This window comes from Globicephala melas, chromosome 15 (assembly GCF_963455315.2).
Source record: "Globicephala melas chromosome 15, mGloMel1.2, whole genome shotgun sequence".
In the NCBI taxonomy this organism is placed as follows: Eukaryota; Metazoa; Chordata; class Mammalia; order Artiodactyla; family Delphinidae; genus Globicephala; species Globicephala melas.
The window spans coordinates 57,107,949-57,132,671 of NC_083328.1; the positions used below are offsets into that span (position 1 = coordinate 57,107,949).

Sequence of the window (24,723 nt, forward strand, 5' to 3'; positions counted from 1 at the left end):
ACCTCTATCCCTATTTTATCACGATCACAGTACTGTCCAACAGAACTTTCTGTGATGATGGAAATGTTTCATATCTGCACTAATATGGTAGCCTCTAGCCACATGTAGCTATTGAGCCTTAAAATGTGACTAGCGTGCAGGCTTCCCTGGTGGCGCAGTGGTTGAGAGTCTGCCTGCCGATGCAGGGGAACGGGTTTGTGCCCCAGTCCGGGAAGATCCCACATGCCGTGGAGCGGCTGGGCCCATGAGCCATGGCCGTTGAGCCTGCGTGTCTGGAGACTGTGCTCCGCAACGGGAGAGGCCACAACAGTGAGAGGCCCGCGTACCAAAAAAAAAAAAAAGTGACTAGTGTGATTGAAGAACTGGATTTAAAATTTTATTTTATTATTTTTTGGCCTCGCCACATGGCTTGCGGGGTCTTAGTTCCACACCCAGGGATTGAGCCCTGGGCCCTCAGCAGTGAAAGCACAGAGTCCTAACCACTGGACCACCAGGGAGCTCCCCCAAATTTTATTTTAAATAGCCACATGTGGTCAGTGGCTACCGTATTGAACACGATAGACACTTACCAAAGTTCCTGTTTATTTTGCTATAAATTATCCTCTACCAACTAAAGGCTCCAAAAAGGCAGAGACCATATTCTGTTTTATTCCCCTACATATCCCCATCACCTAGGCCAGTGCCTGGCACATAATATTAATAAATGGTCAATAAATATTTGTTGAGTGATTAAATAAATGGGCTTTGATGGACCATAATAACATCAATTACTTTTTAGTGCTGCAAACATCAAGATTTTTATTTTGCTAGGATCCCAAAGGTGAGGACACTTGTTAGAACTTCAGGCTATGGAAACGTGTGCAGAGCATGTATAGGACCATGGCATTGGGTCCCTGCTCTGAGGGTTCTTAGACCACTTATCTGTGTATAATAGTGGAGCTCAGGCCCATGAGTGGGAGGAGGAGATGAGTCAGCCTGGACCAGTGAGGTGGCCAATCCTCTTTGGAGACTAAATCCAAATTCAAATTCTGAGCAGCCTGGTTTGAACTTAAGTTTGCCAAATGACCCCAAGACAGAGAACCTCATTAGACTGTGTTGTATGTGTGTGTATAGCCTTCTCCAGTATTTTTTATGCACATATATAAAAGAATTTCTTTCAAAGGATCCCTGGACACTAAGTCATCAAGATGAAGGCCCTTAGTTATAAACCTGCAAGGTAGATTATATTTTTTTCAGGTGGTAATAATTACAGAAAAGCTAATATATCTGAGTAATCTATTAGCATTTGGAAGAAAAATCCCAAATCCATTCATGGTTAAGCCTAAGAGTAAAAAATTATCTTACTTTACCTTGTGCAGCAATGAATTTGTTCTTTTCTTGGTAGCCCTGGGGGTGGGGTGGGAGAGTAGAGGAGAAACAGAAAGTGAAAACCCAAAAATGGATAGGAATGAAATTCTCCAGACTCCCAACCAGTTTACAAAGCCTTCCTTGTGAAAAGGTCCAGGCAATTAACAAGGATTTCCATTCTAGAAATTTTAATGGGATTAGCTTTGGATAGCAGGAAGCAAAGATTACATGGTCTAGGCAGTCTTCTTAAAGTGAATTATTAGCAAACATTAGTATAAGAACATCCAAATAACAACTCCTAGGCTAGACCCTGTTCTGATGCTCTCTTAGTTGCTGACAATCTGGGTCTTGGTGTTACTGGGTAGGAACCCTCCAAGTCAGAAGCATATGAGGCTGGGCCCACACGAGGAAGGAAAAAGGGTTATTTTCTTGCTGATGCTGTACCCAGGTGCAAAAGTTTTCGGGGAATAGCCCATGGGTATGGTGTAACAGCTCCCAGTGTTTGACAAGAGGGTTCTCCATTACAGGAAGTGGGAGACAAAGAAGTCAAGGAGCCTGGGGACGTCACTTAATAGATAAGGAGTCTCTGAAAAACTGACACTGGCAGTAACTTTCTTTACTGTTTAGTCATACATCTTTTCAACCTCATTGTTTAAATATAGTGTTCACTTGAGACGTCCCAGGTAAGTGAAAAATCATTTGACTTAAGGATTGTAAATCACCTTCTGCCTCTCTCAGACAGCACTAAGATGGGCAATGAGGGAGGCAACTTCATGGATGGGATACCATACCAAGGTGATGATGTGAAATACTAGTCTGCAAGGCAGTGGCAGAATAAAGGAGGGGGCCGAGTCTGAGAAGCCGCTTCCTATTCCAGCTCAAACAAGGGCAGGGCAGGGTTGCTTCCCAGCACTGGAGAAAGCTTTAGGCCTCAATATGGACATGTTTAGAGTTAACAATAAGCAGCTTGTTAAAATTTTTATTAAGAGGAATTCTCCAAAAGTTTTTAACCACTAGAAGATGGAAACTGATAAAGCCTTAATTCAGGATGCTGCATTCTGCCTATAGCACTAAACTTGTAATTAAAACTGAGAAGCTCTTAGAGTATGTTACGCCGTATAATACGCTTGCTTCAGGAGAAGCTGCGGCCAAGTTCTCACTGGAGCATGTGGGTCATGAATAGCTTAAAAGCACTGTTGGAAGGCCCAGCCCCAAAGTGCTTCCCGCTCCATCTTTACCAGTAGTGTGTTATATATCCCCCATGAAAACATGCCTACATAGTGATATGCTGACATTGCTCAACCAATCAGGAATAACTAGAATGAGGCAAAACTACTGATTCCTTGTGTTATGTTCAAGGGAAAGATGAAATGTGGCTCCCTGGTTCCTGAGACATCTTTGGATTCTGAAAGTCAAATGCCAAGTTGGCTCTAGGTGGCACCTACATTCCTACCAGTTTAAAAACAAAAACAAAACACTTCCAAAGCCCCTCTATACCCTTAGACACCTCAAGGTGAGAGAGGAAGCTGGTCCTCCTAAGACTCCAGGAGGGAAGCCCAGTTGGCATCTGTACTGTCTATTTCATCTTCTCCTGTTACCAATGTCAGGTTCACTTTCAGACCTTTGTATTCTCCAAACCACAGAACCCATCCCCCGTGCCTACTGCCACCACTCTGTGGTGCCTGACACCACCTCTCTTCAAGATACATGTGTGATCTTGGTTCTGTGTGCAAAAAGGGCTTGGTAAATGATTGTCAGGGGGTGGGAATGGGGAGTAACTGTATATGGACAAGAAGCTTCTTTCTGGGGTGAGCAAAAAGTTCTAAAACTAAGAGGCAATAGCTAAAAGGTACAGCGTTTCTCTTCTGAGGTGATGAAAATGTTCTAAAATTGGTCATAGTTGCACGTATCTGTGAATATACTGAAAACCACTGAATTGTAAATTTTAAGTGGGTGAAAATTATGGTATGTAAATTGCATCAATAAAGCCACTAACAAAGTTCTAAAACAATTATAGTGATGACAGCATAACTTGGTAAACTTACTAAAAATCACTGAATTCTACATTTTAAATGTTTGAATTTCTGTTATATAAACTGTACCTCAATCATGTTGGGAGGAAAAAAGGGTTTCGTAAGTGTAACTGGCAGCTCACAACAAATGGCCACAATTTGTTTCAGCAAAGGTTATTGCCTGCCCCTATACTCCAAGCCCTAAGGACATCTGCTCCTTCTTTCCCACTGGATCTCTCATCTGCACTCAACCCCGTTGACCACCTAACACTTCTCCATGCTCTACTCTTTGCCCTCTGAGGTGCTCTTCTCTCCTGGTCTCCTTCTGTCTCACTAATGAGCACCTCTTGCCCAGTGTGCCTTGGCTGAGGTTTGTGGGCTCCAGGGCCCACTCTTTCTCTAATGACTTCAAAGGCCATGGCTTTGGAATCTCTCCCCTGAGCTCAGATTAATGATGCCCAACTATGCTGGATATATCCACATGGATTACCCTATACTCTTTTTTTTTTTTTTTTTAAAACAAGAAAGGTATAGGTTGTTTTTTTCCCCCATAATTAAATTTGCACAGCATCTCCCCAAGCATAAGTATTACAAAAGAATGTAAAAAATCACATTTTACACATTTACACAATGTGTATAAAAAAATCACATGTCTTCAGCATTTAGCTCAAATCTCACCATCTTCAAAAACTAGATCTCTTGCAAAACTCATCAGCTAAAAGTTCTATCAAAGCACTGCGAAGATGGCCTTTGCTAGCCCATGGCAATCCTTCTCCCATTTTCCCTCGCGAGTTAGGGCTGAATAGCAGAGTGAGGCTCAGATTGCGGACGTGAGGTAGGGAGGGACACAAGGGCTAATTTTCCCCAGTACAAGATGGCATCTAAAGCTTGATGGGAGAGAAGAACTGGAGAGACTGGAGGAAAGGGTCCAGGCCCTGTATTCAGTCAGAGTCACTGCTGGAAGAGGAGGAATGCTTGCCATGCTTATGGTGTTTCTGCTTCTTTTTATGAGCGTTCTTCATTTTCTTCTGCATCTTCTTGTCCATTACCATTCCTGGTCCTACCATGCCAGGAGCCAACGCCAGGGTCAGGTGGTGGGTATGGAGCGGGGTAGGGACCTGAGGGTTGGCATCCTGGATACCCTAGCTGTGGCATAGATGACAAGGCCCACCAGGGGGAAAAGCTGGATTCCCCTGGGGTGCTCCTGGGGGAGTGGGAAAGGGGTCTGGAGGAAAGGTCGGGTTGGCAGGTGGTAGATGAGCAGGATTGCAACCTCCAGGGTACCCGACGTTAGAGGGCTGTGGATATGGCCCTGGCTGCCCAGAACTGGGTTTCCACATGTTCGGGTGTTTCCTCCAGCCCAGAAATGGAGAAAGAAGGAAACTCCACCCTAAATACACTCTACAGAGTATCACCCTATACTCTCTCATATATTAGTCAATCACCATATCCTGCTAAATTCTACCTCCAAAGTGGTTTTTACTTTGATGCATCTTCTCCAACCCTTCTACCCTCACCATTTGTAGCATGCTACTGTAACAGCCCTCAATCTGCCCTTCCTAAATCCATGTTGCACACGGTAACCCGAGTGATCAATATACAAATGTGGCTATATCGCTCCTTGTCTTTAACACCTTTCAATGTTATCCCATTGCCTAGAAATCAAAACTCTTAGCTGGGGACTTCCCTGGTGGCGCAGTGGTTAAGAATCTGCCTGCCAATGCAGGGGACACGGGTTCAAGCCCTGGTCTGGGAAGATCCCACATGCTGCGGAGCAACTAAACCTGTGTGCCACAACTACTGAGCCTGTGCTCTAGAGCCCACAAGCCACAGCGGCTGAGCCTGTGTGCCACAACTGCTGAAGCCTGCGCACCTAGAGCCCGTGCTCTGCAACAAGAGAAGCCACCGCGATGAGAAGCCCACGCATCACAACAAAGAGTAGCCCCTGCTTGCCACAACTAGAAAAAGTCCACGCGCAGCAACGAAGACCCAACGCAGCCAAAAATAAATAAAAAACAAAAACAAAAACTCTAAGCTGTACTGAAAATTTGTAGATACTGTAAGGTGACTCAATCAGCACCCAGCCCCACCCACTTCTAGCTTGACTTTCTTTCTATAGAGGCTGAAAAACTAAAAGCTAAATTCACTAGACTCTCTTGCAGCTCAGTTCTGCCTAAGAACCCAGTTTCTTCCTAGCAGTCCCACATAAGACTTGGGATAGAAGTGAGCAATGTGAGATGGTGACTGTGCTAGGAAGATCTGGTCTTTGGGCAAGCATGGCAGCGGAAGCATTGAGTTCTTCTGTAGCACCTCTGCAGGGGTTTCACTACGAGAGTCATACGGGGTAGTTGGGTACATCTACGGCTGCTCTGTTCCTGGTGACTCTCCCACAGATTCTGTAAGTCACCCACTATCTTATAATAAACCCCTTCCTGTTGAAAAGAATAGACAGAAAGTGGACTCTTGTCATCTTCAACCAAGAACCCCAACAGACACACTTGACATTCAATGCCTTCTAAGATCGAGTTCCTACCAATCCCCGAAGACTCATCTCCCATGACTTTCCATCTTATATCTTATAACTAAGACTACTGTTTCCAGTCTCTGACTTTGTTCATACTTCTCTTTTTGCTTTGAAGTTTCTGCCCATCTTTCTTCTCTTGAATTCAGACCTACCCTTCAATATTCAGCTCTACTGGCTCATCAGGTTGGCTGAATGTTTCTTTCTCTAAGTCCCAAAGACTCTGGGAATACCTCCTTCACACATGTTGCACACTAAAGGTTATGATCTACCTGTAGGTAGATCACACTAGGGACCATATCTTATCTCTGTAACCTTGGAGCGTACCCCCAGTGCTTACCACACAGCAGGTGATCAAAAAATTTTGACTGAATTTAATAAACCTAAATCTTCTTTAATCCCTGACTCTTACTAATGGTTAACCATAAGCTTTTTCCTGCTTTTCTATTTTCACTGAGTTCATAAGTACCTCCAATTTAACCCTCTTCATCTAAACTTTCATATTACCTAACCATCAAGCCTTTATAGGATGCCCTATTGTGAGCTCCAACTAAGCATGGCCAAAGGAGAAGGCTTGTTTCCTTCTAGTGCCTTGCTTATCATGACCATGAATAGACCCATCTTACTTGCTTACCAGCCTTAACATCCAACTTACTTTTGTCTGTCTTCACCTTCAATGTGGGAAGGAGCCAAACTGGTTACGGTGACAGACACTGCTGGTCACTAACTGAAAAGCTATTCCTTCCCTTTCTTTCTTGCCATCAAAACCATGCTTTTGTTCAGACATTTACCTTTCATTGGCTTGGAAGGTGGTCATTCCTCAGCCCCAGAAGGGTAAATCATGATAATTCTCAGCACCCTAGCCAGTGACTGGAGAGAGGGTGTAAGCATGTGATCCAATCCTGGCCTGCGGGCTCTGAAGGGCACTGTACCGGAGAGGCTTCTGAGAAAGGTCATGCCCCTAATAAAAAGAAAAGCATAGGGCTTCCCTGGTGGCGCAGTGGTTGAGAGTCCACCTGCTGATGCAGGGGACGTGGGTTCGTGCCCCGGTCCGGGAAGATCCCACATGCCGTGGAGCGGCTGCACCCGTGAGCCATGGCCGCTGAGCCTGCGCGTCCGGAGCCTGTGCTCCGCAACGAGAGAGGCCACAGCAGTGAGAGGCCCGCGTACCACAAAAAAAAAAAAAAAAAAAAAAGAAAAGCATATGCAGAAATTCTCCACCTCCTCCTCCTCCTCTATGTTGTGTTTATAAGAAACGTTTGGAACTGCTGTAGCCGTCTTGTGAGCAAGAGACAATGCCAATAGGCTGAAGATATGAGTAGAAAGATGGAAACACCTGGTTTCTTAAGGATGTCACTGAGTCACAGACTCAGCCCACCCCAGAACTGCTATACACCTGCCTTCGGATTAAATGAGAAGTAAATGTTCCTGTGTAGACCACTTCTAGCTGAGTATTCTGTTACCTGCAGATGGAAACATTCTGATATTGCTATACTCTTCCATATAATGTTAAACTCAACCTGTTCCTCCCAACCACTTCATCATAATCTTTGATCTAAATCCTGGGACTCTTAGCTGGTTACTAACCTTTTTCCATTTTCCTTATCTACTACATCAATCATTTCTACCAGGGTTCCTTTCCTTCTAACTATAAACATATGACCATCACTAAGAAACATATACAGGAATTTCAGCAAATCCATACTCGTGAGGGTGCCTGCACTACTCCATTTCTGAAGTCCATCTGATAGCCTATTTTTTAGCCACGGCCCCTTGTTCTTCCATCTTTCTCCTTTTCCTATCCCAAGACTGCTCTTTCAATTTCTTGAGACCTAGTCCTTGATCCCTTCCTTTCTCTACTGAACCTGAAGCCCTCGGCTGACTACTTGAAGCAACAACTGACTTCCCTAGCCCTTTTGTCTGAGTACCACATGTTTTCTGCATATCACCAATCCTAGGGTACAACTGGAGAAAATCACACAACTGAGGCCCCTATATATCAAAGATTTCCATCTTAGGTAGTTCCTCGGTGCAGCTAAACATGCTTTTTTCATGCCCTTTTCAGTATTCTTTCTTACTGACTTCAGTACTCTCATGTCACAGTCCCATCCTCCCTTTTCAGCAGATAACCTTGACTTTACTTCTTAGAAAAAACAGACGAGTTCCCTCAGCTTGATTTATTCACACCTACAAACCACCTCTATCTATTCTATATTCCTTTACCATCAGTCTCAGAGGAAAAAACATCCTTTCTTATGTTCAACGCTAATCTCTCCATGAGTATTCTTTTAAAAAAAATTGTGGTAAGGGACTTCCCTGGCGGTCCAGTGGTTAAGAATCCACCTTCCAATGCAGGGGACGTGGGTTTGATCCCTGGTTGGGGAACTAAGATCCCACATGCTGTGGGCCAACTAAGCCCGCACACCTCAACTAGACAGCCTGCGTGCTGCAAACTATAGAGCCCATGTGCTCTGGAGCCTGCGCGCCACAACTAGAGAGAAGTCTGTGTGCCACAACTAGAGAGAAGCCTGTGCGCCACAACTAGAGAGAAGCCCTCGCACCATAACGAAGTTTCCCACATGCCGCAACTAAGATCCGATGCAGCCAAAAAAAAAAAAAAAAAATTGTGGTAAAATATACGTAACATAAAACTGATCATTTCAGCCATTTTTAAGTGTACAGGTCTGTGGCATTAAGTTTATTCACATTGTTGGGCAACCATCACCACCATCCATCTCTAAAACTTCTGCATCTTCCTCAGCTAAAACTCTGTACCCATTAAATGATAATTCCCTTCTCCTCCCTCCCTCTAGCCCCTGGCAACCACCGTTCTACCTTCTGTTTTAATATATTTGACTACTCTAGGTACCTCATATAAGTGGAATTATACAATATTTATTGTTTTGTGACTGGCTTATTTCACTTACCATAATGTCTTCGAAATTCATCCATGTTATAGCATGTGTCAGAATTTCTTCCCCTTTTAAGGCTAAATAATATTCCATTGCATGTATATGCCACATTTTACCTATTCATTCTTCCACTGATGGAACCTGGGTTGCTACCACCTTTTGGCTATTGTGATTAATGCTGCTATGATCATGGGTGTACAAATTCCATCAGTATTCTCTTCATGCTTCAGTAGTCAGGCTTGCTCTCTCTAGCTCCTTGCTTGCTCTCTCTCTTCCTTTCAAACTCTCTCTTTACTGGTTCCCTCCCGTCAGCCTATAAAACATACTCAAGTCTCGCACACCATCTCTATAAACATTCTCTAAATCACCCCTAAAAACCTTTCAGTTTCAGCTCTTCTCTCAATTCATAGTAGACATGACTAACCAGACTTACCCGGAGTCAGATATTCTAGTCCTGTTTGGAGGACAAGGTGTGCTTTTGTTCTTAGTTATCTGAATAAGCTCAATAAAGGATTCACTGACTCTTACAGAAAAGTATACATTTAGGTTCAGATTTCTGCATGGGAAAATTTTGGGAATGATGACAGGTAAACATAAGAATACATTTTAAACTGTCTGATCTTTAAAAAAATTTTTTCAGTCTTTTAAAAAAATCAGACTCCTCCGGGAAAAACTGAAATGACAAATATTCCTTCTAACATGCAGCTGAGAAGGAATCAAGGAAATAATGAGAAAAGCTCAAGTTCCTTACATTGATGAATGAAGCATTGATGTAATCAGAATCTGGAACTCCTTCAACTGGTGTCAGATGGACTCTAGAATGGTCATCTAGAAAAAAAAATTTTTTTTTTCAATTAAATTCAATTTTATTTTTCACTGGTCCCAATGCAACCAGGCCAGTTGTGACATCTATGACTATGTGTAGAGAGACACACAAGTATAAAGTTGTCACTGCAGCACTATTTATAACAGCAAAAATTCAGACACATCTCAACCATCATTAGGGGACTAAGTTAAATAAATTAAGATATATCCATAATATGGAATAGTAAGCAGTTGATAAAAAGGAAAGTGAACACTTCTGTTTCTTGACAATTACCAGTACATATATCGGTATATATATATACCAATACACCAATACATTTCTCTATATTATAGTCATTTCAGGTATATAGCATTATAGTTCAACATCTGTAATAACTATAGTGATCACCACCACAAGTCTAGCTACCATCCACCACCATACAGTAGGACCCCCCCACCAATCCATTTCACCCACCTCCAACCCCCTTCCCCTCTGGTAACCAACAATCTGTTCTCTGTATCTATGAGTTTGTGTTTGTTTTGTTGTTTTGTTTTGTTTTTTTAGATTCCACATGAGTGAAATCATATGGTATTTATCTTTCTCCATCTGACTTATTTTCCAATATACATTGGGGAAAAAAAGAAAAAAGAGCAATGTATACAGCATACCAGTTATACTAAAAATATATAATATATATACATGCATTTATACACAAATAAGACATAAGTATCTGTAAATGCCTAGTACAGTGGTCTTTAATATATTATGCACCCAAAACTGCACCAGGAATTATTTAAAGGATGAGTTTTTAAAAAAAGCAATTATAAAAGATAAAGCAGGGCTTCCCTGGTGGCGCAGTGGCTGAGAGTCCGCCTGCCGACGCAGGGCACACGGGATCGTGCCCCGGTGAAGATCTCACATGCTGCGGAGCGGCTGCGCCCGTGAGCCATGGCCGCTGGGCCTGCGCGTCCGGAGCCTGTGCTCCGCAACGGGAGAGGCCACAACAGTGAGAGGCCCGCGTACCGCAAAAAAAAAAAAAAGCAAAGTTCAAACATTTTGCTCTCACATCCCACTAGATTATGCATATTCCATTCTGGAGACCACTAACCTAGAAAAATGTCTGTTAGGTTATAGATAAACTGATTAGCAATGGCTAACTCTGGGAAGGAGTTACGAAGAGAACTCTGAATTGGAATTTCTTTGCAATGAGCAACAAAAAACCCCCACAACAACCATGCACTTGCTGTCTGGTCTTAGTGAAACTGCTCTCCTTAACTTCCCAGAAACTTTAGGCCTGCCTTAAAAAACCTGGTCAAGCACCCCTACTGACTTTATGAGCACCTGGGGTTGCCTGGGGAGCCATAAAGGCTCTTTCAGTCCAAAGGCTTGACTCTATTCTTATTACCAGCCTTCCTATGATCAATTACAAGATTCTTTCCATCCTCAGAAAATCTGGCTACAGATGCAGTTTCAGGTTACATCCCAAGAAACCCTACAAACACTCACAAGGCAAGATGTTTACATATCGATTTTTTTCCTTGTTCTCCTCCTTGGAGGCAGCTTCACAGGTGGCCTGGATAGGACAAGCAGGGAGAGCCTGAAAGGTTAAGAGAAATTACAGAAGTTATTAAAAGGGATAAACACCAAACATGTAAACTGCTGCACCATACTCTGACCTGGCAGCAAGTTCTACCTTTTCTTAGGGGGGAAAAGATGTGCCCAGGTGAATACTTGCACCTAATACAGAGAGTGCACCTCTCTTCTAAATAGCTTCTAAGCTCTTTAGAGTTTGAATGCCCAGAGGGCAGAATGCCTTTCCTGTTACTGTAAGCACAGCATGCTCTTTATATGATTACTATGTGGTTAGGAGCATGTTACAATGCTGGGTCAAAATGGACCACCCCAGTATATGGGACTGGGGACACAACTGAAAGGATGGGCCATTTATCCCCATGCTGACCACCATGCAAAGCTGGAGATGTATCTCAGAGTAAACCACACAGGAGGGGTCTGGATGGTCAATTGAGTTAGGAGCCTGACAAGGGGGTATGGCAGCCCAGCCTCTAGCATCATGTGGTAAGGAAGCAAGGACAGGTGAGTGGGTGAGAGGGCATTCACATGGATGCAGCAGTTAGGAAGCAGAGGACTTGGATGAGGTAACACTGAATCTGCAGCAGTTTTGGAGCAAATGTAAATCAGCTAGCACTGGGAGCTATGTGGGTAAGTATAAATGGTTTGACATGAGATAGTCTGGATTGTATGAACTTGAGCAAATCGGCCAAAGTTTCCCATAAAATTGGGAAAATAATACCTGCTACATAAGGAGTAAATAAGATAATCTCATGTTTGGCATAGAATAAGCATTCAATAAATTCGTTTTATAGGAGTAGGAAGCTAAACTTTATTATTTGAATTGTTTTCTTCTGTGTTCTATATATTCAAAACTAAGAAAGCAAAAAGAGAAATAGTTTAGAATTACAACCTAGACAACCTTCCTGATAAGTGATTTGGAAATATGTCTTAAAGCTTTAAAAATATTCATACCCTTTGACCTAGGAAATCTGGATTCTAGCCTAAATAAATAAAAATCTCTATGTTCAAATTATTTACTTCATCATTATTTAGAATGACCCCAAACTGAAAACAACCTTAGTATTCAGCAGTAGGAGAACAGTTAAGTAAATTATGGTTCATGTATTACTTTTCATTCATTCCTTCAACAAACATATAATGTGTACCTATTAGGTACTGAGTTAGGTACAGAGCAAACAGTGGTGAATCAAATCATATACACAGTTCTTGCTCTCATGAACAATGCAAACTTGTGGGTGAAAGACAGATATTAAATAAATAAAACAAGTAAATATAAAATTACATACCATGATAAATGCAATGAGAGAACAGGTTATTAGAGAAAGTATCAGAAAGCCCAAGGAATACCCCAATACAGATTAAGGGTAGGTCTCTATGAGGAAGGATGAGTATGGAAAAGAGTATTCCAGGCAAAGAACAGCATGTATGATGACCCAGAGGCAGGAGAAGGCTTGGTTTGTGTGAGGAAATAAAGTGTCAGTGAGGGTGTTATGTATAAAATGTTGCTGGTGGAGATGGCAAGAGGAAGTGGGAGGAGATGAGTTTTTTGACAAGGTTGATCACATATTTCTACATAGGTCCTTGAATAGGAAGTTTGAATTTTACTTTAAGTGCACGAGGAAACCATTCAAGGTTTTTATAAACTGCAATCCACTTTACCTGTTAAAGAATCACTCTGGCTGCTACATGGAAAATGGGCTGGGAGGAAGGCAAGTACAGAATGTGGAAAGATGATGGTACAAGGAAATAGATGCCTTTGAGATATATTATGAAGTCAGAATGACTAGATTTAGAGATGGAATGGACAAAAGTTGGGGAGAGAAAGAGACAGGAATGAAGGATGACTCTCAGGTTTCTAGCTTGGATAAAAATAATAAAAAAGATTAAGTAAAGGAAATGCCAGCCTAAAAGGAACCAATTTCGCCAGAAAGAAACAAGTTTTAAGAAGGAGCAAATATACTTCCTAGGAACCAGCAAGATAGTGGTAGGAGAAATTAAAGTGAAATACCCCAAGATAACCGGAGTCAAGGTCTCATAGTCCATCTACCTTCACTTATTCAAGAGATTTTCTTTTCAGAGTTAAAACCCTGGAGGTTCTGCCTGTTATTTTACTAAGAAAGCCAATTTCTTTAGACCCACTGCTGTCAATACATAAAGGGGAAAAAGGAGTTTCCTGGACCGGAAGATTGGAATTTCCCAGTTCACCCACAGTTTGCCGTCTCTTCACCCAGATAGGCTAGATTTCCACCTTGATGCAGGGCAGGATGAGATACAAGTTTTTAAAAGCCCTCAAGACTAATCCTGAGGCATTACTTTTCCTCTACATCCCTTGTCTAAAATGATGTAGAACAGATGTAGTGATAACAAGATTCTTGAAAACAGTCCTCAGGGTCAGTAATGACAATGACCACATCTCAAAGTCCTGTCAGCACCCCTAGCTCCCCCAGTCATGATGAAGAAAAATTAGGTCTCCAGGTAGGCTGAGGCTCCTAAAAGGAAAGTTAGGAAGAAACAGGAGTCACTGTTTGACAAGAGAAAATAAAAGATTTGCTTTAGAGAACACTGTACTAGATGCAAAATATCAGATTAAAGAGCTTAGGTCAAGGATGAAAACAAGGGGAATCCTACTTTTAGCTTCTACTCTGAAAAACCCAGCCTTGAGAGCTGGGCAGAAGCAGCTGAACCAGAAGGCTCTAAGATGTTAAATTCTCCACAAACAGTAGGTGGCATCAAAGACCACTTCATCCCTTGCTTAGGCCTTTACTGGAAGCAAGACTGTCATTTTTTAAAAAGTGTCAGCTAAAAAAATTTTTTTTTCAATTTTTACAATTATTTTTTTAAAAAGTAAGTTCTTATAAGTTTAACCTGTAAGTTCTCTTTGGGCCCTTCCTCATCATGTCCTTTTCCTTCTCCTCTCACAAGTAAACTTGGAATTTTGTATTTATTATCCCCTTATTTGTATCCATATATTCTGTATCCTTAAAAAAATATTTTTATTGTTCAGTCTATTTTTTGATAAAAATGCAATGATAAATGGTGACTTGCTTTTGTTGCCCAACATTATGTTCTGAAGATTCCACTCAGGTTGTTCCATGTAGCCAAAGTTCATTCATTTTAACTACTTTGTAGTCCTCCATTTTTAGACCATACCAACATTTATTTATCCATTCTACTACTGGTGAATATTTGGGTTGTTTACAGTTAACCGTCCCGCTTTGAGCACTAACTGTATGTGTTTCCTCATGCACATTTGCAAGAGTTTCAGGTATGACTATCTTTAACCTTACCAGATGAGGCCAAATTGTTTTTCATAGTAGCTGTACCAATTTACACTCCCACCAGCAATGTAAAGTATTCCAGTTATTCCGTATCCTTGTCAACATTTGCTACGGTCAGACTTTAAATGTATCAAATGTAGGTTTAATTTATATTTCTCTGATTATTAATGAGGTTCACCATCATTTCATAGTTTACTGGTCAACAGGGTTTCCTCTTCTGTGAAGAACCTAGTTGAGTGTTTCCCCATCTTTCTACTGGATTATTTATCTTCTTACTACTTTGTAGAAGTTCTTTATGTGTTCCGGAAACTCATTCTTTATCAGTTGTAAGTGTTACAAGTATTTTTTACCAAGTTTTTGCCCTGCCCCTTCATTTTCTTTATAGTATTTATTTATGAACAGAAGTTTTGCATTTTAATGTAGTCAAGTTGATCAATCTTTCCCTTTATAAACATTTTAAGTCTTAAGAATACCTTCTTATGTGAGATCATAGTATATTTTCCTACATTATTGTCTCTACATTTTTTCCTTTAAATTTCAGTGTTTACATCAACTGGGACTGATTTTTGGTATGAGACAGGAATTCAATTTCATTTATTCCCATGGGGTTACCCAATTGTCTGAGCTCTATTTATTGTAAAGACCATCTTCTACCCCAGCAAAACTACAACAGCATTTGTCACAAATAGGTTTCCCTTTACATATGAATCTGCTTCTGGGTTCTCTATTTTATTCCGCTGGTCAATCTATTCCAGTGCCAATACAAAACTGTCTTAATTACTAAACTTTATAATGACTCTTTATACTGGTAAGGCGGGTCTCCTCACCTTGTTCTTCTTCTTCAGGAATGTCTTGGCTATTCTTGAATCTTTTCTCCTCCATATTAATTTTAGAATCAGCTTGTCAAGTTCCACAAAAAACCTGTTGGGATTTTTATTGGAATTGCATTGAATCTATATATCAGTTTGGGGAGAATTGACAACTTTACAATACTGAGCCTTCTAATCCATTGATCCTATTTCTTTCACTAATTTAGGTTTTTTTCTTTAATGTTTTCAACCATTTTTATAATTTTTCTCCAAAGAGTTTGTAAATATTTTACTAAATTTATTCCTAGGTACTTCACATTTTGGATGCTATTGTAAATGGCATCTTTTAAAAATTATTAGATTTTCTGATTGTGGCTTATAAACAGAAAATGCATTCATTTTTATGCTGTTTTTGTATTTATCAACCCTGTTAAAATAACATTAATTCTAATAATTTATTTGATGAGTCTTTGGATTTCTCTGGGACAATAATCTCCTCTGTGAAAAAAACTGATTTTTGTCTCTTCCTTTCCAATCCGTAATACCTTTCGTTTCTTTTCTTGCCTTACTGTGTTAACGTCTCCAGTATAGTACTGAATCTCATTCACTTTAAAGTTTGAATCCCCTTCCAAATACTTTGGCCACAGTCACCAGTGCCTGAACACTCTGCTGTGATGGGGAGCCTACTACTTTCCAAGGCAGTTCCCCTGATCTTGGAACAGTTCTGTTTAGAAGGACTTAAAACCCAGATACACAATTTGTTTTCCCCTTGTACTGACTAGTGTAAAACCCAGGAGGTCAGCTGGTACCTTCTCTGCCCCTTGGAAATCCTGAACTCCCAATTCCCTGGACTGTTGAATTCTAAAGCCCTTGACATAGGTACTGATAATTCCCATAGGCCTTTGGCTCTGATATATTTATTTGGAGACAACTCATCAATGCAGAGACTATTCTGCCTCTGATTCACTCAGATGCCACACAGTTCTGTCACCAAATTACACATAAATGCTTCTTTACCTGGAAATCCAAGAATTAAGCTGTCTCTACTAAAGATGCAGGGTCCTGCGTGGGTTAAGGGGTTTCACATTTCACAATTCACAGATTATGACCGCCTCACAGCCTCTAGTTCTTTCCCTAGCTGTCTCCTATCCCCTTCATCTCAGAAGCTAACTAAAGTCTATTTATTAAACCTTAAACATGTTTTAGGGACCTCAATAAGTGGCTTTTCAAAGTGTTTCTTTTAAACAAATTCAGTGCTTCCTTCTGAGACAAATGCTGGTCAGTAAAATGTTCCAGCTTATAACTTTAGGACAAAAGTTCCATTACCCACAACTTTCAACCAGTGGGGTTTCATAGAAATGTTACACACTCCCCATTTAGTCTGTCAGATATCCGAAAACAGCTGTCATTTCCTATGCTTATTGTTTCTTCAGCTGTTCACCCCCACAGTCCAGTTTTTCCTCCAAAACAACTTCCCATTTAATGATATTCCTTTTCACAGAGACCTGACCACAAGACTCTTGGCACAGTTCAAGCTGGGGACACCAACTCTATTCTATATGCCATCTATACATTAAAGCATAATGGATACTACGCTAAAGCTAATAAGCTTGAATAGCTTTGTTTACTATATTAAAAAAACTTTTAGAAGTTTTTTTCTCTTCTTCTTTTTGGCTGCACTGCGAGGCACGCAGATCTCAGCTCCCCAAACAGGGATCAAACCTGCACCCCCTGCAGTGGAAGCATGGAGTGTTAACCACTGGACCACCAGGGAAGCCCCTTTTAAGTTTTTAATGTCTGCTTTTAAAAATGTTATTTAAAAATATGCTTGTTGTAAAAGAAAGTCAAACAATTCAGTAGAAAGTGGAAGTTCCCTATCATGTCTCTCCTGTCTTTTACCCGTCCTTGTAGGCAACCACTGCTCAGTTCACAGTATTCCTCCAGACTTAAAAAAAAAAAAAAAAAAAAGGCATTAACACACTCAAATGCAGACATACATAGATTTTTTTTAAAAAAGGGGATTATACCATGTAAAGTCCCCTGGAATATGTTTTTTCCCATATTTTTCTATGTCAACACATTTATTTTAATGACAGTACAGAATTTCATAATAGATGCAAGAAATTATTTAGCCATTCTGCTATTTGATAGATAAATATTTTCCACTTTATTTTCTTTGCTATTATAAGTAATGCTACAATGAACATCCTTGTACAAATATATATTTTGTTTTCTGATAGAGTCCCATAAGTTAGGTCAGAGAGCATAAGCATTTAAAATTTGGTTGATACTGCCAAATCATCCTTCCAATGCTGTATCAATTTAAACTTCCCCTACCTGTGTGTAAGAGTTTCTTTATCCCCATACCCCTGCCCATACTTGATATCAATCTTATAAAATTTTAAAATCTAACAGGCCCAAAATAATGGTTAGTTTTAATCTGGATATCCGGATTACTAAATATAGTTGAGCTTCTTTTCCTATGATTATAGACCATTTGTTTTTCACCTCTGAACTGCCAATTTTTCTCCTGCAATGTTTACTTTTTTCTCACAGGTTTGGAGAAGCTCTATATATTATGGAAAATTCTCTGTCTACCTGTGGCAAATAGTTTCTCCCAGTTGGCCACTTCCTTATGGTGTTATTTTTCAGAGATGCTTAACATCTTAATATATTTATTATCTTTCAATCTATTCTATTCTAGCTTCTGAATCTTGTGTTTTGCTTAGAAAGGCCTTCCTCACCCCATGATTACAAGAATATTATTCTATGATAGTGGACACAAATTAGTGTATTTGTCCTATGTGTTAACTCTCCTCTTTCCTGCCAGGGCTGACCGATGCAAGCACAGTCACACCTGACCTACATTTGCTACCAACTAGTTCTCTTTTCCAGGATTTTGAAACCCAGGAAGAAGCAGAGGCTTCCCTAGAGGGCCCAGACCCACCAGAATAGGACCTGCTCTGTCCAAAGGCTGGTAGTCTATCTCATCTTTTGATTCTGCCAGCTTCCCCACTTCTTTGCTTGAGTTGACTTCTCTTGTTTTTAAGTAAAAGACCTTAACTCACTTAGCAGTTAGTAACAGAGAGTGGGGTTGTAGATGAGATACTGATGGGGAAAATACGGGTGATGTGAACCTGATTACCGAGTTCAGATGAAGGCAAAGGAACTGTCAACCAACTTGCATTATGGGAAAGCGCAAGCCACTCATACCTCACAACTGTAAAACAGTTACTTCATATTGGCTTGCAATCACCTGGGACATGCTCTAGCTGATGGTAAAGGAGTTGGGGGAGGGGGAGTGCCAATTAAAAGGACATGAGAAATGCTGAAACCAAGGAATAGGATTATTTCTGACAATTTTAGATAGTAAAACAAGAAAAAGCCCAGCTCCAAAATCAAATACTTATCTCCAAAGACAGCACAAAATTCAGGGCCCTTCTATGACTGTGCTATATGTATTTTGCTGAACCAAAAGTTAAAGTTTCAGAATTTTGCTGGTTGTTAAATGTTAATGCCAATGGAATTCACATCTTTCCTTGGCTGGTCATGTGAAAGACACGGCTTTAAAGTGAGATAACTGAAATGATGCAGAAAGGAAACAGAGGAGTTGGGGAAAGCCAACTTCTAAAAATCTCTATTGTGCTCTCTACTGCATCCTGCTTTCATGATGAAAACTGCCTCACAACCCAGCTCTCATTGCTCATGGATAATCAGGATGCAAGCATAACACGATCTGGAGGGTAAAATACATAAAGAAGGTAGAAAAGCAAAGAACTAATACCCAGAAGAAACTGCAGGAATTCACTGAGTTGGATCACCAAAAACCATAGGAATAGCTGTTGATATACATTTTGAGGATGTTAGACCAAGGAGGGGTCTAATTCTAATTTTTGAATACGGCTAGATTTCTAGTTATGGTACGGTTATCTGAACTTCTGCAGTTAGCATAACCGCTCAGGAAACTGGCCACGGTTCTAATGGTGGGGTGGCCAGTAGGAACCTGGACAGAATGCTGGGTTCAGCTAGGTAACAAAGAAAAGCCAGAAAGCCCTTGGCACAAAGTAGAGGAAATCAGTGTTACAGGGGATCCAACAGCCTCAACCTTCTCACTGACACCTTCATCATGTCCTTGATGCATGCCTCACTAGAGGGTGTACATGGGTGAGGAAAGCACCCGCATCTTTTAGAAGAAGGAACTGACTTCAAAAAGGGATTCTTGATCTTAGTGGGAAGAAAAAAGCCTCAGAGGCCACAGTTCACCAGGGCTCAGACTTCTCTAAGGTGGATAATTTGTTGTGAAGCTCCCAATAATGGAAATGGGAGGCAGCCAGCTCAGGTCAGTTGAGGGGGCCTGACTAGACTCTCATGCTGGAGAAGGGCTCCTTCTCATCCAACTCTCAGGCCTGAGTCAGTTCACAGACCTAGAACCCTTCAATGATGGGCACATGTAAGAAAGAACACTGCCACAGCACATCAACACTCCTATACCATGAACCTTTCTCCTCATTTTCCCTTAAGAATCTGCAGGCATTTACCACGGTAACCACTGGGTAAAGGCAAATACATCTTTTGGGGTCTACTGGGTTCTGGCCTTCAGATAACTAATTCCTGGGAACCCAGAATGCTATAATTTCATGCTAGTTTGAATGGAGCCTTTGTAGCCCAGGAGATGGAAAGATTTTTGGCTTGAAGTGGTCTCATGTTAGGAGCTACCTATTTTCCCAATGTATGGCTGGAATGGAATTCTACAGCAACGAGTAGGAATAACCACATTGGTCCCCTAACCCTTTGGATAGATACCATTCCAGTAGCTAGAGCAAATGCAAGCTGCTGGAGCAGTCATCTCCCTTTACCAAAAGGCTAGGTCCCTAGATGAGTCACAGAGCTCCTAAGTGCTACAGGAGACTTAAAAGTTGTGGGATAATGATGAGATAATCCATTTAGATGTGTGAGTTTAGTGATGGCATGAAGCAAGTGCTCAATAACTACTAATATTAGCTATTCTGATGCTTCCTATTACTCTCCATGCAAGTTACCAAACAGATAAGCTGACAGTTTTTAAGAATGTCAGTATAATGTCATACATGAACCATGTGGAGCTGCAGATTTGCAGTTGCTTTTCCAGATGTTACATTTCCTACAGATTAATATAACCCGTGGTACCTGGAATTTTGCTATTAATGAGGCAAGTACGCTTATTTTTTCCTTTATGATGCACAAGGACTACATGAAGCAGTTTCCCTTTCTCATGGCAGGAGCAGTTTCAGTGATAAATCATCTTGACCTCTCTCTGCTGTGAACTGGTTCATTGGGATTTTGTCTCACTGTTTCACAGGACATCACCCTCACAACTATATAGTGGCCTGCCACCTTGGCCAAGTTTTCTGAAAGTCAAAAGCCAGCAGCACGTCAGGATATCCCCTCCAACGTAAAGGGTAAGTTGCCACTCCTTGCCCCCACGCCCTCCCCACCGCCCACTTCAAAGAGGAGGAGTGATGCTTGCTGGGTCATTATGGATTTTGGAGACAGCATGCGTATACCACATGCTGGTGTCCTATTCTGACTCATTTATTGAGTGATCTGAAAAGAGAAGGCTCTCTAGCTGATCCAGGCCATAGAGAAATTAGCTCTGGTAGATTCTACGGGGCCCTAAGTGTCTGTGGTTCAGGCTGAGCAGGAGAATCATGATGAAAAACCTTAGGATTTGGGGACAAGACCATGATCCTGTCAGCAAGATTATGTTCCTAGCTTAGCACTGGGGTCTGGTAGAGACTGTAAGCCTGACCATGGGACACTAGATATCCATATGACGTCAACTGCCCGTCATAAACTAAGTATTATGTGATTCAATAAGCTATAAATTGGGACATGTCCAGAATTCAGCTGAAACTGATGTGTACAGAACGCGTGCCACACACCCACTCCTTCAATAGATTCCTCTAACTTCCTGATGATATAAACAGTTGACTAAAGGAGAAAAAAGTCCAGCCTAGTGTACAAATGGCTCTGTGAGACATGCTAGCTTATTCTGGAAGCAGATTGCTATGGGATAATCTACTTAAGGTATGGCTCTGAATGAGTATAAAAGAGAAATCCGTCTGGTGAACAGAACTTCAAGCAAGGTATCACACCATCCACTTCACTGGATGTTAGGATCTAAGCTGATCCCTGGGTAGTAGATAACTGGGACAAAAAAGACAGAAAATATTTATGCTCCATGTGTATGCTCACTGAATGGCACTCACTGCAAGAACCCAGGAGATGTTGATCGGCCCTTTCCCTCACCACCCCAGTGCTGGCCCAATGAGCCCATGAACATAGTGGCCATGATACCACGGCAATTGATTGTCACAATACCTATCTGAATTTGCCTACCATGCCTCTTAGGAACACCACCCCTATCCAGGTATTCACTGGAATGCCTTATCATGGGATCTCAGGGAATCACCTCTAAACAAAGAACTCATTTCACAGAAAAAAGTACAGCCACCAGGTCACATACCCGTCACCACCCATCACCCAGAAGTAGCCTGCATCATATTTAAAAAACAGCAGAGTGCCTACTGGAGACCTAGCTATAGTGTTGAGGCTGAGGTGCTATCCTGTGGGATGAGGTGAATGTTCATAATCAATAATGAGCATTAAATGGTGTTTTTCTAACAGCCAGAAAAAAGAGTCCAAGTTATTACCTTAACTCTTGCCTGGTAAATGGTCTTCTGCTTCACCTCTTGCTTCCCTCCCATCTATTCTCCACATTGTAGCTAGTGATTTTCTCAGAGTACAAATCTGACCACATCACTCTCCACTCCCCCAAGCCCTTCAGAGGCGGAGCAGATATGAGTGGTAACCCACCCACCCAATAAACATTCCTCCTTGCTACTAGAGCTCCCATTCTGTGGGTTAACCGCCTATCCTCTACATGACACTGGAATAATCTGGATTGGTCTCAGCCAGTTGCAGTAAGGCTATTTCTCCCTTGCTTATGACTAGTTTAAGAAGGAATATGTGACCAGGGAAGTCTCCAGAAGCTTTTGGGAAAGTTTTCCTCACGAATAAAAGGAGACATACAGGAAGAAACAGTCATTCTCTTCCCACTGGACCTTGTTTACCCCCATGTGGTGCCTAGAACTGGGACAGCCATTATTTTTTTGGGGGGGGGGTCACGCTGCATGGCTTATGGGATCTTAGTACCCCAACCAGGGATTGAACCCGGGTCCTCAGCAGTGAAAGCACGAAGTCCTAACCACTGGACCGCCAGGGAATTCCCTGGGCAGTCATTTTGGCAACATGAGGAAAGCCAGCCTAAGAGACAGGACTGACACATGGCTGAGTGGAAAGATATGAAGGAGACAGAGTTTAACAATGCCCAAGTTGATGAATTAGCCAACTCTGGAACTGTTCCTGTGTCCTTAAATCCATTCCCCTTTCCCTAATCATTACCACTTTACATCAATCTATCAGCGACTCTGGTCTTAACTGCTGCAGCCCCTAACTGTATTTCCTGCTTCTATCCTGGTCTCCCCATGGGCTATTCTCTAACCAGTAGTCTGAGTCATTTTTTCCAAATTACAAATCTGGTTGGTCTGTGGCTTCCCACTTCTCTCATGACGTTCTACAAGATCTACAGTCTGGCCCAGTCTTCTACATTTTCATCTCTTACTACTCCCTTAAGTCTCTGCCCTTCAGCCACTCACAGTCCTTCATTATTTTTTGAATGTGCCCTTCCCTCACCCACCCTCACTACTGACAGATTGTTCCTGATATTCCCAGTGCCTGGAATGTTCCCCATCCCCCTTTCCCCAATGCCCTTGCCTATGATTAGGTCTCAATTAAAATATCATTTTTAAAGGAAGTTCTGAACTGGTGGACTGGAATAATCAACTGGTAGATTCACAAACATGTTCTGCTTCCTTGAGAGAGTTATAAAACATGCAAATGTAAATACTACCGAAGATGAGGCCTGCGCTCTGCAGTCTGCCATGGTCCTCATTTTCCACAATGACCTATTCCTAATGTCTACTTAAGATACCCTGTGACCCCTGGCTCTAGACTCTAAAAGGCCACCTCTTAATATAGGTTCCTATGCCTCTGCACCAGTTCTTCATGTTCTATATTGTTGTTTGAACTTACACAGCAAGTTCCCTGAGTGTAGGGACTAGATCTGCTTTTGCTCCCCAGCAAATCCCTGGCACCTTGCACATATCAGATGCTTGATAAGTATTTATTAAACAAAAGTAACAGATGCAATGATGAATGAATGGATAGATGGGTAGAAGAGGGAGGTATGGCAAATCTTTTTGCATTTCCTATCCATGGTCACATAGGAAAGGAGTCAGATGAACCTGGTAAAAAATTTCTCACCTCTTAACCCATTAGAAACCTGTTTTCTACCCCATGATTCAAAAGGTTTGACCTTAGGTCTGCCTTCCTCCCTGCTGACACACCAGCCTCAGCAAAGAACTCACGTTGAATTCCTCTCTGAAGAGCTTATTGTCATCAGCCATTCTCCGGTTAATCTCCTCTTCCAGCTTGTCCACGGGCAGGGGTGGATACTTCCTGTTGGTGCTTGGGGACCTGGCCAGAAGTGGTACGCTCTGGGGTTCTGCAGTGCATAAGGGGGAAGGTTGGTCAGGTGCCCTGGGGACACAGCCCTTCTCTGGAGACTAAATTAGGGGTTCTATCTCATTGGTCAGGCATCCAAAAACTAGGGCTGCTTTCAAGTCTCTTTTTTCCTTTCCTTTCAGGATGGGGAAACTCCTATTTTCTTGATTTTTCTTCTCTGTGAAGGTTCCCCATGTAATTTAGGGGTGTCTTACCCACATCCTCAGTGCGGCCATTGGATAAGCGGAACGAATTGGAGTGGCTCCCAGCTTGCTTGTATTTCTTAAACCTAATAAGAAAATGTTCATAGTGAAACACTAAGCACAGAGTCAGGAGAGACCAATCATTGGCTTTGTAGCTCCACTTACTGATTCAGCCTTTTAAAATATCCTTTACCAAAAAACAGGCTCTTTTAGAGACAGGTTCTGCACACACGGAAGCAGCTCCAGTGGTGACTTGAGCACCTCATTGTGCTCTTGCTCACCCTCAGCACACTAGAATCCAACCCAGAGAACCCCACAGTATGTTCTGGCTTGAATGGCTCCTCTGTGCAGCTCCAGTTCCAGGATTAGCTGCAGATCATAGCCACACCAGGTGGAAGTAGGATGCGTGGGTAGAATACAGTGGGGGGAGATAAGAGTATCAAACAAAAATCCTGGTACTTCCCTGGTGTAACCAGGGAGAAGCCCAGAGCTTCAGACTGGGTTGGCACAGGTCTGGCCACAAGTCTCCTGCAGAAAGGTGGAGACACACAACAAACTGTAGGGGTGTACAAGGTTTCCCTCTCTTTATCCCTGCAGAAGAAGAGAGGGAGCCCAGAGTAGCTTAAGCCAAAAATAAGG

General features: G+C 41.8%; 1 protein-coding gene and 1 pseudogene across 4 annotated transcripts in view; both read right to left on the reverse strand.

Annotated features, from left to right (window-relative positions):
- PTPRA (protein tyrosine phosphatase receptor type A) overlaps positions 1-24,723 on the reverse strand; it is a 183,725-nt gene that overhangs the window by 23,454 nt on the left and 135,548 nt on the right. For all 4 annotated transcript variants that reach the window (XM_030847501.3, XM_030847499.3, XM_030847503.3 and 1 more), the window contains 5 exons: positions 24,097-24,170; positions 23,746-23,882; positions 11,104-11,194; positions 9,544-9,620; positions 1,350-1,386 (listed from right to left, as the gene is read on the reverse strand). In XM_030847501.3, the coding sequence (XP_030703361.1) occupies positions 1,350-1,386; positions 9,544-9,620; positions 11,104-11,194; positions 23,746-23,882; positions 24,097-24,170 (416 nt within the window). The remainder of the gene's footprint in view (positions 1-1,349; positions 1,387-9,543; positions 9,621-11,103; positions 11,195-23,745; positions 23,883-24,096; positions 24,171-24,723) is intronic.
- On the reverse strand, positions 4,301-4,878 carry LOC132593553 (proline-rich protein 13 pseudogene; annotated as a pseudogene).